This window comes from Taudactylus pleione, unplaced genomic scaffold (genome assembly GCF_031769625.1).
Source record: "Taudactylus pleione unplaced genomic scaffold, aTauple2 ptg000198l, whole genome shotgun sequence".
Taxonomy (NCBI): domain Eukaryota; kingdom Metazoa; phylum Chordata; class Amphibia; order Anura; family Myobatrachidae; genus Taudactylus; species Taudactylus pleione.
In genome coordinates, this window is record NW_028284600.1 from 19875001 (window position 1) to 19888540 (window position 13540).

A 13540-nucleotide genomic window follows, 5' to 3' on the forward strand; every position below is an offset into this window, starting at 1 on the left:
GCTGAGCGTCCTATAGGACGCTCTGCGCTGCCAACTCTATGTAAAAGCTGCTTGGTGCTGCCCGGGAGTAGTAAATTCCTGGGTAGCACCATTCAGACAGAGGCAGGGTAATTTCCCGGGACTTACGTCCCGGGAAAAACCCTGGTCAATTGCAGAGGCGGCTACCCGGGAACGTGTTCCCGGGTAGGTACCTTTCAGACAGACTTGGCTTCCCGGGAATTTTCCAGGCAGGCCAAATTCCCTGGAATCTCGAGATGTCTGAAAGGGGTATTAGATATGAGTAAATATCCACTCCATGTTATTTAAACTGGTTGTGTTTATCATTGTTTCTTTTAATTCCAGGATGAATTGGAGAAATCTGTGGCATATTATCTTAAATCAATTGATTTTGCAAAACAAAACCAGAGGTTTGAATATTATCATAATATTATTTACTAAAGATACTGTGCCTCCTCATGCTTCCACCTTTGTTTATGCCATTTAGATGAGTTCATTATTATTTTTTCTCCAGGTATCATTTCTTGGTATATAATGCATCTGTCTTATATTGGCAAATGGCGCGTCCATTTCTGAAGCCTGGAAGTCGCCACCTCGTTATTCCCAGCCTTGTTAGGGTGGTTAAGGCGTTGGGAGAAACTGATGATATTGACAAGACCTGGAGAGCAGACCTCATGTTGTAAGTTAGCTTTCAATTGTAACAGTATTCTTTAATCATTTACTGATTGGACCCCTTTCACCCCCCCCCCCCCCTTCATGACCCAACCAATTAATCACAATATTGTAGTGCATTGGTTTCACCGGTAACATACTTTCTGTTACTTTCTTTATGCAATTTTATTCTATTTATATATGCAAATCGAAACATCTTTTAGGCCATCTTTAACTTGGAATAAATATTTTTTATTTTGTGAACTTTATGCAAATAAATATTTTATATTTTATAAACATTATGTAAACTTTTCCAATAGTTATATCCAATTTATTTTACCCAAAAATTTCCCCCAAATTGTTATCAGTCGGTCCTCCTAAGTCTAGAAAATACACGTGATCCGGTTGAGTTATACAGCCTTATACAAGGTACTGATCCTTAGCTTAAACTTGTTTTTATTTGTTTGCAGATAGACTGCAGTTGGTACAAAGCATGTGAAAGCACAAAATACTAATTGATGGCATATAATGTAAATGGGAGCAGTAAAACAAGATTTTTTTTGGCAGGGGGGGGTTGTTGTGTGACATGACCCAAGAAAAATATGCCCGCGTGATACATAACTTATTTTTTAAAACATATTTTATTTTTATTTTAGTGAACCTATTTACTTAATCTTTTTTGATGCCTTTAAGCATTAGGCATCATATGTTAGTAAATAAACTGATGTGTAAACCACATGTGAAAATCCAAAGAAATGTTCCATATTCTCACACGTGTTTGTTATATCCATCATTCTTCATAGTCACAGTTCTTTTCTTATTCATTTCGCTAGCACATTTATTTCACTGGCCCATGTATTTCACTAGCCCATTTATTTCAATAGTCCATTTATTGCACTAGTCCATTATTTCACTGGCCCATTTATTTCAATAGTCCATTTATTTACTCTATTGCAATTAATACAGACATGAGCTGTGGCCTTTTAGTAAAATGATTATAGCAAAGCGCACACTCTTATTTCTTGTTAGAGAATTGCTGGAATGTTTATTGGATGCCCGGAAAATGAAGGAATCTTCAGAATGTGCATCACTGGCTGCCGACTTCATCAGAGAAAATGTTCCTCAGAAGTACCCTCTGCTCTTTGCTAAAATGGTCAGTGTATGGGCTGCAGTATCCCATTTCCCTGTGAGAGTGATACTTTTGTCATTCAATGGTGAGGGTTGAAAGATTTACTATTACGGTAAAAATTTCTAAAGAAAATGATTTTCTCTTTCATCCAAATTAGGGGACACGGCTTTACCGTGGGGTATAGGGGGCGCTAGTGCTGGAGCAGGGCACAAATACACCACAGACTTGTTAGTTTCTGACTCCTCCCCCTCCATGCCCCTCCCATGGAAAAACTCACACACTGCTGATAATAATGTGCCTTGTGGGTAATTGGGCAGAGTTCTCAGTGTACTGTGTGATTCTACCTGTGTGTGGTGCTGCCGCTCCTGTTACACTCACACACTGCTGATAATAATGTGCCCTGTGGGTAATAGGGCGGAGTTCTCAGTGTACTGTGTGACTCTCCCTGTGTGTGTGGTGCTGCTGCTCCTGTTACACTCACACACTGCTGATAATAATGTGCCCTGTGGGTAATAGGGCGGAGTTCTCAGTGTACTGTGTGATTCTCCCTGTGTGTGGTGCTGCCGCTCCTGTTACACTCACACACTGTTGATAATAATGTGCCCTGTGGGTAATAGGGCGGAGTTATCCGTGTACTGTGTGACTCTCCCTGTGTGTGGTGCTGCCGCTCCTGTCACACTCACACACTGCTGATAATAATGTGCCTTGTGGGTAATAGGGCAGAGTTCTCAGTGTACTGTGTGACTCTCCCTGTGTGTGGTGCTGCCGCTTCTGTTACACTCACACACTGCTGATAATAATGTGCCCTGTGGGTAATAGGGCAGAGTTCTCAGTGTACTGTGTGACTCTCCCTGTGTATGTGGTGCTGCTGCTCCTGTTACACTCACACACTGCTGATAATAATGTGCCCTGTGGGTAATAGGGCAGAGTTCTCAGTGTACTGTGTGATTCTCCCTGTGTGTGGTGCTGCCGCTCCTGTTACACTCACACACTGCTGATAATAATGTGCCCTGTGGGTAATAGGGCAGAATTCTCAGTGTACTGTGCGATTCTCCCTGTGTGTGGTGCTGCCGCTCCTGTTACACTCACACACTGCTGATAATAATGTGCCCTGTGGGTAATAGGGCAGAATTCTCAGTGTACTGTGTGACTCTCCCTGTGTCTGGTGCCGCTCCTGTTACACTCACACACTGCTGATAATAATGTGCCTTGTGGGTAATAGGGCAGAGTTCTCAGTGTACGGTGTGACTCTCCCTGTGTCTGGTGCTGCTCCTGTTACACTCACACACTGCTGATAATAATGTGTCTTGTGGGTAATAGGGCAGAGTTCTCAGTGTACTATTTGACTCTCCCTGTGTCTGGTGCCGCTCCTGTTACACTCACACACTGCTGATAATAATGTGCCCTGTGGGTAATAGGGCGGAGTTCTCAGTGTACTGTGTGACTCTCCCTGTGTGTGGTGCTGCCGCTCCTGTCACACTCACACACTGCTGATAATAATGTGCCCTGTGGGTAATAGGGCAGAATTCTCAGTGTACTGTGTGATTCTCCCTGTGTGTGGTGCTGTCGCTCCTGTTACACTCACACACTGCTGATAATAATGTGCCCTGTGGGTAATAGGGCAGAATTCTCAGTGTACGGTGTGACTCTCCCTGTGTCTGGTGCTGCTCCTGTTACACTCACACACTGCTGATAATAATGTGCCTTGTGGGTAATAGGGCGGAGTTCTCAGTGTACTGTGTGACTCTCCCTGTGTGTGGTGCTGCCGCTCCTGTTACACTCACACACTGCTGATAATAATGTGCCCTGTGGGTAATAGGGCAGAGTTCTCAGTGTACTGTGTGACTCTCCCTGTGTCTGGTGCTGCTCCTGTTACACTCACACACTGCTGATAATAATGTGCCTTGTGGGTAATAGGGCAGAGTTCTCAGTGTACTGTGTGACTCTCCCTGTGTCTGGTGCTGCCGCTCCTGCTATACTCACACACTGCTGATAATAATGTGCCCTGTGGGTAATAGGGCAGAGTTCTCAGTGTACTGTGTGACTCTCCCTGTGTGTGTGGTGCTGCCGCTCCTGTTACACTCACACACTGCTGATAATAATGTGCCTTGTGGGTAATAGGGCAGAATTCTCAGTGTACGGTGTGACTCTCCCTGTGTCTGGTGCTGCTCCTGTTACACTCACACACTGCTGATAATAATGTGCCTTGTGGGTAATAGGGCGGAGTTCTCAGTGTACTGTGTGACTCTCCCTGTGTGTGGTGCTGCCGCTCCTGTTACACTCACACACTGCTGATAATAATGTGCCCTGTGGGTAATAGGGCAGAGTTCTCAGTGTACTGTGTGACTCTCCCTGTGTCTGGTGCTGCTCCTGTTACACTCACACACTGCTGATAATAATGTGCCTTGTGGGTAATAGGGCAGAGTTCTCAGTGTACTGTGTGACTCTCCCTGTGTCTGGTGCCGCTCCTCTCACACTCACACACTGCTGATAATAATGTGCCCTGTGGGTAATAGGGCAGAGTTCTCAGTGTACTGTGTGACTCTCCCTGTGTGTGTGGTGCTGCCGCTCCTGTTACACACACACACTGCTGATAATAATGTGCCCTGTGGGTAATAGGGCAGAGCTCTCAGTGTACTGTGCGATTCTCCCTGTGTGTGGTGCTGCCGCTCCTGTTACACTCACACACTGCTGATAATAATGTGCCCTGTGGGTAATAGGGCAGAGTTCTCAGTGTACTGTGTGACTCTCCGTGTGTGTGTGTGTGTGTGTGTATGTCAGTGTTTCTGCAGGAGTTATTATTTTATATAATTTCCTGTCAGTCCTCACATTTAAAGTATGTCCTTTATATATATCTTTGAACAATTAATCTATATATATTTATGTAACTGCCATTTCTACTATGTTTGCCAAATATATATATTTATATAAATATACATAGATATATTTAAAGTATATATTAGCTTAGTAAATAAATATTTATAAAAAATCTATGTCAGACTAAAGGACTTCATACTCCAGGCTGTCAGAGGAAAATTTTCCCTAATGCTTTACTTGCTCACAATGCAAGTTACCTAATGGAAGCTCTGAACAAGACCCCTGTGTGTAACATATAAAGCTGGGGTCCATGGTCTTCGTCTGCCACTAAAGGGGAGACTCAGTTAGCATGGTATACCCCGGGTGTTAAGACCTAGAGGTGGACTTTTCCTCGCAGCTTCAGTAGCTGCGATGAAAAGTCAGAAATAAAAGGCGCCTTGATGGTTTTACATGGAATCCATTGGTTAGCTAAATAATTTTCCTTTTCCCCTGTATCATGAGAGGAAGTCATGGCCCTCATCCAATTTCTTCCCCCCATGACCCTATCCCTTCCTGCCTCCTCCGCTAGCTTTCTCCCTCTGCCTCTTCCCATCTTGCCCACCTCCTCAATCTCTCCCTCTCATCTGGCACTGACCCTTCTTCTTTCAAACATGCACTTGTCTCTCCCATTCTTAAAAACCTACCCTTGATCCTAACACTCTCTCTAACTATCGACCCATCTCTCTCCTCCCTTTTGTCTCCAAACTCCTTTAGTGTATTGTTTACAACCGCCTTTCATTCCTCCCACTCCCTCATTGACCCTTTTCAGTCTTGCTTCCCTTCTCTCTACTCCAGTGAAATTGCCCTAACAAAAGTCAACAATTACCTTCTTGCTGTCAAAAGCAAGGGCCTCTACTCTCTAATCATTCTCCTTGACCTCACTGCTGCTTGTGACACTGTGGGCCACCCTCTCCTCCTGCAAATCCTTCAACTTAGTGTAAGTTTTCCCCATTGTTCTGTTCTCCTATACTTCCTCTATATGTCCTCTCTATAAACTCATCAGCTCTTTTGACCTCCAATATCATCTCTATGCTGATTATACTCAGATCTACCTTTCCTCCCCTGACCTTTCTCCCCCCTCTCCTCACACATATCTCCAACTGTCTGTCCTGTATGTCCCAGCGCTTTCTTAAACTTAATATGTCTAAGACTGAGCTGATCATCTTCTCACCCTCCCGCATAACCTCACTGCCCACAATTTCTTTATCAAGTGACGGCACAACTATCTTCTCTAGCCCCAAAGTGCACTATCTTGGAGTTATCCTGGCCTCTTCCCTCTCCTTCAAACCACACATTCAGCACCTCTCGCAGTCCTATTGTTTACATCTCAAAAATGTTTCCAAGATCAGTCCCTATCTCACCCAGGATGCTACTAAAACCCTTATACACTCATTAGTCATCTCCAGTTTGGACTACTGTAACCTCCTCTTATCTGTCCTACCAGACTTCCACCTTTCTCCAATCCAATCTGTCCTCAATGCTGCTGCTCGGCTCATCTTCATCTCCAAACGTTCTAAATCTGCCTCCACTCTCCTACAAGCCCTCCACTGGCTCCCTTCAGAGCCCAATTCAAGGTTCTTACACTGACCAATCCCTCTCCCATTTACAACTCTGACCTCATCTCCCTTCACACTCCCGTCCACCCTCTTCGCTCAACAAATGCACGCCACCTCTCCTGCCAACTGATTACTTCCTTCCACTCCTGCCTCCAAGAATTTGCCTGTGCTGCTCCTCACCTCTGGAACTCTCTCCCTCTTCCCATCAGACGCTCTACCTCTCTACAAATGTTCAAATGGGCTCTCAAGACCCATTACTTCATCAAAGCCTTCCAGCTCTCATACTAACCCAATGCCATCTGCTTCTTCCTCCTTGTCTGCCCTATCTGTGTCACACCTGTTTGTCTGCCCCACCCCTTTAGAATGTAAGCTAAAATGAGCATGGCACTCTACCCTTTTGTGCTTCTCTTTGTTTATACTGTCATCTACTCCTCACTCGGAAACCTAACACCTGGTTGCTTACTCCCTGTTGCCTATTTGAGTGTTATGATCACGAATGCAACAATGTATATAAACCTTGTCCTGCATTGTATTGTACGTCACGTGTTGCTTGTTCACTTCTTTGTCTATGTTCTTTGTAAGAATAATAATAATAACCCAGGGATTACCGTGTGGGTAAAAGGCAGTTTTATTGAATAGCTCCAGGCGTGAAACCCAGAGCTTTTTCCTGAGCAGCAAACTGCCGCTATTTGGATTCTCCCCCCAAATGATGTAGCTGACCAGGCTGAGCTAGAGGGGACCAGTGCTTTGGCACGTTTCATTGCAAAGCTGTCCAAGAGGCCAGTCCACCCAGTGGTAGGTGAACAACATTCCAGTATAGGAGTATAGTGGTAATTCAGTTTCTTCATCCAAGCTACAGTAGTCTGATAGCCTATCTAGGTGCGCAATCTGTAACAGGACTTTACCACGTTTTCTATTCTTGGAGAAAATGCTGAAATCTGTTTCCAGCACCTTGTATACGCCAGGGGTCTTCACTGGTCCACCTTTTGGGTGATTCATACTCAATTCCCACCTCTCAGGGGGAGTGGGAGGCTGTAGAAGACCTTAAATTTGAAGATTTAACATTTTGTTCAGTTAAGCAAGTTTTAAACTTTCAGGAAACTTCACAAACGTCCGTGAAAATAAAAATAAAAATATTTTTTTAATTTCAGCTTCCAAAACTTCTGGGGCAAAGCCTGATAGGCACTTTGTTTTTATTTAGCGGACCTTCCACATCAATTATCCCATGCTTGAAGTGGGCATGGTGACTCCACCTTAAGTGAATGCTTCTATTGGCATCCTCTAAAAAGCTACCACATCCCAGTGCCAAATGCTGCTTCTATTAAGGATAGCACAGACAGAAAATAAGGCTATTATCAAATGGATGTAACCGCGCAGTGAAGGTCTGCAGGCAAGTATGCCATGTGCTATATTGCTGCCCTTGATAGTTATACAAAGAAAGTGTTGGAATACTTAGGTGATGCTGTTTTGAGTCTTTCATTGTATTCCTCGGAAGCAGATACGGCATTAAAAAAGTTCCTGGTGTTACCATGCTCAGTGTGTTTTTTTTGTGCCAAACAAAACTTTATCACAATTTATGGTGTAGAAAGTTAATTCCATCATGTTAATACACAAAAACTTTAAGGTTGAAGACTCCAGTCCTTTTGGCAATCAGGCAGGGTGAATGGTTCCTTTGCAAGCAGACAAAGCTCTTCTTCCAGAAGGGCTCTCGTAAAGGAAGACAGGTGTGGTCAGGCAAGCACCAAGGTTGCAACCCTGCAAACCATCTGCATTACGGGATTTCAGCCCACCCAGTCTACTCTGCGGTTGGAACCTGTCTGCTACCCCTCTGAGATCATTGCATGAAGTCTTCTGCAGATGCTCAGTCAACGGTATATTGATCAGAGTCTGGAATTTGCAGTTCCAAATCCCCCACTTTAACTTAGACACTCCAGTTCCTAGAGATCTGGTCAACAGTGCAGCCCTGTTGGTTAAGTCATCAAATTTCTCAAAACAGCATGGTTCATTGTCCCTCTTCCAAGAGCAGAAAGAGGCCTAGGGTATTATTCATACTGGTTGCTTGTTCAGAAACCATACAGAAATTTTCAGACCCATCCTAAATCTTGCTCTGGATTGGGTCTTTTGGTGCAGTCATACATTTTATGGAACATGGAGAGTTCCTGGTTTATCTAGAATACTCCTTTCAATATTACCATATGGTAGGTCCATCACAGCCTCCTCAGATTTGTGGGGTTACAATTAATTGCCAATTCCAAGCACTTCCTTTTTTGCTTGGCCAAACCACTCAGAATTTTCATTGTGGTCATGGTTGTCATGGCGGCTCTCTTACTATCAAAGGGGGTTGCAGTAATTTTATACCTGGATAAATAGCCTGGTCAAACGAATTTGGGCTGATTTTCTTTTAATTTACCTGAACCTTGCAGCAGTGACACTGGAGTCGCATGATTGGATAATAAATTATCCAGAGTCCAGTCAAATTCTGGTTCAGCATATGATATTTACCTAGATCTCCTGTTGGACATAAGTTGCCAAAGCATGTTTCTTTCGGCTAGATGATAAAATTTGTATGCTCTGGTCCCAGGGTAGCTTACTGTTTTCTCTCAAGCTAGTTTCCATCCTGCCCAGTATGAGGTTCCTAAGGAAAAGGGTTTCTTGTTTCAAAGAGGTATAGTTTGCCTGTTTTCATTCATGTCCTTTACAGCTGAAGATCTTGTTTGAGAAGCATCTTTCTCGTGGCATCCCAGATCATTTGTTTGTCTTCCTAGACTCGACGCTTGCTGCTGGTGACTGAAAGACCAAAACATCAAGAGGTGCAGTCTTTTCTCCATATGGGTTAGAACTATGATGACCATGGGTGCCAGCTTACGTGGTTGGAGGGAGTAGTGATCTTATTCCTTCGACTCCAGGGCCTTTGGTCTACGGAAGGAACCTTCTAAGTCAAAGTCTTTTCTTCCATGAGGATGACTTGTCATTATTTGACAGCATGTCTGTTGGGAACATGATCTTGCAAGCAAAGGAGTTGTTAGAGCAGACCATTCAGGCTATTATGTAGACTCCTAAACCAATTTCTTCTAGATAACCACTATGTGGAATGCATATCTTGTATGGTGTGCAAAGAATAGAGTTCCTGGTTCTTTTTGGTTGACACACCTTTTTGTCTTTCTTACATTCCTCGTCTTGCATCTCTCAACGCTCAGTTTTATCTATATTTTCTCAGCACAAACAGACTGATATCTTAGGCATTTGTACCTGCAGTGTGTTGTAAACCTACAACCACCTTATGTACCACCTGTGGCCAAATGTAACCTTAATTTGACACTTGCTGCTTTGCAGTAGTTTCCATTTAACCACTTACTGACAATTTTTTCAGCAAAACCGGTCAGAAAATGCCAGGTCCGCAGGAGTGTCCGGGGAGTCAGAGGAGATCCGTTCTGCACATGTGTAGAACAAATTTCCTCTTCAAAAACAGAGGGCCAGTGCGATCGCACCTTGTCAGCTGAAGCACAGCTGGCTGCATTCACATCCCATACGACCACGTCAGTTAAGTGGTTAAGCCTCTTTAATCAGTTGATCTGAAATGACTCACTTGGAAAGTTACTTTGTGTTAGCCATAAGCAAAGTGGATGTCGGAGCTGACAGCTTTATCTTGTAACATCATTATCTCATATTCTACAAAGATAGGTCCTTCACTTCAAACTATCCTGGTCAACCCAAACGTATAATTAATCTCTATCAGGAATTTATAATAATTTTTCGCTGGATCAGTCTGAGGTTGTCCACTTTCATAATCTCTTGGATGTAGTGAGAGCCTTAAAAAGCCTTGTGGAGAGAAATACCTCCTTGCACAAGACCGGCTTTCTTTTTGTCTGGCTTGCTTCAAAACAGTCTAATTTGCTCTTGGTCATAACCACCATTCACCAAGTCTATGTTACTGAAAGCATCCTGTTCATTATCTAGTTCATGCTTATTCCACCAGATTGTGAGTGCTTCACGGGCGGTTTGGTATGGAGCCTCACTGGAACCGAGCTGCAGGCTAGTCTTCTGTGTAAACCTTCGCAAACTTTTACAGGTTCAGGTTCAATTACATGGTTAATATCTTAGCATCTAAGGATGCTAATTATACCAGTACATTCTGCACACAGCAACTGTTGAGGGTACATTTCCCTATGGGCATCTTTGAAACATTCCCAAACAACAGTGTACCCCAATATGGATGAAAGTGAAAATAGGATTTTTATACTTACTGGGAAATCTATTTCTCTGAAACCATTTGGGGACACTGTAATCCCTCTTCAGTTTCTCTAGTATTTTTGGTTTGGTTGTTTTGATTGTTTAATGGCTTGTTTAGTCCTTCCAATGAGCTTTGTTAGAAAGAAAATGAAGTCTTTCTAAGGGAGGGGCATAGAGGGGGTGGAGTCAGAAACCAGCAAGTCTGTATTGTAGTTGTGCCCTGCTCCAGAACTAGCGCCCTCTATACCACAAGGTACAGCAGTGTCCCCCAAACAGATGCTACGGTAAGTACATAATTCCTGTTTTTTTTTTTCCCTTTACATAAACAAAACCTAAGTGTACACATTTTGTCATAAAAAAATATATAATATAATATTATTGGATGCTTTCATCTACTGTTCCAAGTCAGTATATTTTTTACCTTTAGCAGAAGCAATGTACAGTATGCTTCAATAGAGATATACTTTTTCACTTTTGTCAATTAGAGAAGAAACACTACAAATTATATACATTACCGCTGAACCTTCAGTTATTCATATTCTGAAAAACTAGTGCGATCATTAACTGTGATTTATTTTGGTATTAAACGGGACCTTTTCCATTAAGATGAGCAACACTTTTATCAGTGGCCATATCTGGGATGTCTCAATCCCGGCACATGGGATGCCTGCGCTTAGAATACCAGCGCCGGAATCCTGACACCTGTCAGAATCCAGGCGCCGGTATCCCGAAAGTAAGTAGTGGGGGGTAAGGGAGGGCTAGGGTTAGGCACTAGGAGGAGGGTTAGGGTTAGATACTAGGGGATGAGGTTAGGTTCAGGGTGCGGAGAGGGAGGGTTATGTGTATGGGAAGGGTTAGGATACCTACCGGTAGGTGTCTGTATCCTAACCCTGTTGGGATGCTGGCATTGGGATTCTGACTGCCGGGATCCTGAGTGCCGCAACCTGTACCCATCCCCCATGTCTACCCTCTTACAGAATAGTGCTTGATGTATGCCTTTGCTGTGTGTGGGTTGTCATTGCAAATTTCTGGCCCCAGTAAGTGGGCATGGCCGCATGTGTAGGGGTATGGTCACACCATGTTGGGGGTGTGGTTCTGTCTTTATACTCATCTGGACCACCCTAAAAGGTCTGCACCACTATACTTTGTACCTGTTCCATCCCCCATCTCAATGCCTTTATGGCACTCTGGTCTCTATGGCACTCTCAGCCACAACTCAACATGCTGGTATGCTGGGATTTGTGGTATCCACAATTGATGGGGAGCTGCAGGTTGTCTATGTCTGATATATTTTTATATTTCTGAAAATAGGCCATTGTTTTTTGTTTTTTTTTAGGAAAATAAAATGTCCTGTAACAAAATATGAACTAAAGTCATTAATAAAAGCACAAATGAACATTTAGACGAGGATCTGTTAATCTCAGTTGAGGATTGTAGCGTGGTTTAGTCCATGAAAACCTGTGTATAAATACTGTAGTGTTTCTTCTAATCATTTATGTAAACCGCCTGTATCCATGTGACTAGTCAATTAGATCCATACATGCAAAGTGCATTTAATGTTTGTTTCCTGTCTGCATTGAATAATTCATTGTTTTGTTACATTAAGGTGCATCACAAGTTAATTGATTCTGCAAAATCAGCTAAGGAGACCAAAAGTTCAGTCACTTTGTTGGTTATCTATAAAATTCAGAAACTAAGATCGTAAGTAATGAACATGTCTGTATTTTGTTGCAAAAATCCTCCATACAGTTGTAATGTAGATATTGTGGCTATAGTTTTGGGAGATAGTTTAGTGCAATTGGTTTATTTTCTGTAAACACATCTCTATGTATTTTAGTGCTTTGCAATTGGAAAAAAAAAAAAAAAATGTTGTGCTGTTTGGGAAGGAATTTAAAAACGTTCAACCCCTTACAGTGCAACACCATATATCCCCAGTGTCCCGATTTCACGAGACTGTTCCACGTTGTTCTATTTTGCTTGGGTTGGGAGATAGTTTACTGCACGAATTAGCACCTTAAATAGCGGTCCCGGCACCCAGTGCAGGCCACGCCCCTCTGCATGACATCAAATGGATAGGGAGGGGCCACAATCGTCGGGAATTACAGCAATGCCTGGGGCATCCCCAGGATGCTCCGGGGGGCTGTAAGGGCAGCAGTGTGCTCGTCTGAAGCATCCTGAGGACACTCCAGGCAGCACTGCTGCCGAAATTCAGACTAGCCAGATGCAGGGGCCATGCGAAAGTGGCAGTGCCACCCACGTGGCTCTGTGCGGTGGCACTGCTCGCACACCCCTAGTTATGGCCCTGGCGTGCTTCATACCCACCAGTTGCTTGCACTCTATGACGCAGACACGACAGTATCTCCCAATGTTAGGAGGTATGCTGCATGGGTTGGTTGGCTACATATTCTATATTCAGGCAAAATTTGTACCTAATTCTACATCAGCCCCTTTGTAAAAATGATTGTAATAAATACATTATACAAGAAGCAACTTTACAACACCAGTTGGTATTCAGTCTACAGTCATAATTACAGTTGTTATATTTACTTAAGTCTGATGTGTTTCTGTTGAATATAGAGTCGCAATCCTGAAGACTTGTATCAATTACTGCTGTGATATTTATTTCCAGTGCAGTTAGAACACCCACATTGCACTTATTCACTTCACTTTGCCTAACAGTGGTAATGGCGGTTCTTCCTGTCATTTTTTATTGTACTCCTCAAATGTGGACCAGTAGGATTAACCATTGATAATGGATTATTAATAAGGATCCCACTTACTATACAATGGCTGTCTTGTTTGGTCAGGACACATAAGTTTTATAATGCCTGTGCAGTTAGAATGCTTTAAGTAGCATCACAACCGTGTCCGGATCCAGTGCTGGCTCTCTCTGTCTACATAGGCACTGTCACCATAGTGACTGTAGACTTGCTGACTGCATCTTGTTTGGTTAAATTAGAATTGACCAACCAAAATCACATTGTCAGGGAAATGTTTTGAGTTTTAAAAAGTGCTTTTTTTTTCAACGATTTTGCTGCTGGATCTAAAATGGAGATTTTTTTTATTTTAAATGCAAACTAACCAGCTTACATCCTGCGGCAAAATCACCAACAAAATCGGC

The 13540-nt window shown here is 43.1% G+C and overlaps 1 protein-coding gene across 1 annotated transcript in view; it reads left to right on the plus strand.

Moving 5' to 3' along the window:
• Positions 1–13540, plus strand: part of CFAP46 (cilia and flagella associated protein 46) — a 351236-nt gene that overhangs the window by 36835 nt on the left and 300861 nt on the right. The window contains exons 5-8 of the mRNA XM_088476936.1: positions 343–407; positions 512–676; positions 1678–1801; positions 12026–12120. Of these exons, the coding sequence (XP_088333062.1) occupies positions 343–407; positions 512–676; positions 1678–1801; positions 12026–12120 (449 nt within the window). The remainder of the gene's footprint in view (positions 1–342; positions 408–511; positions 677–1677; positions 1802–12025; positions 12121–13540) is intronic.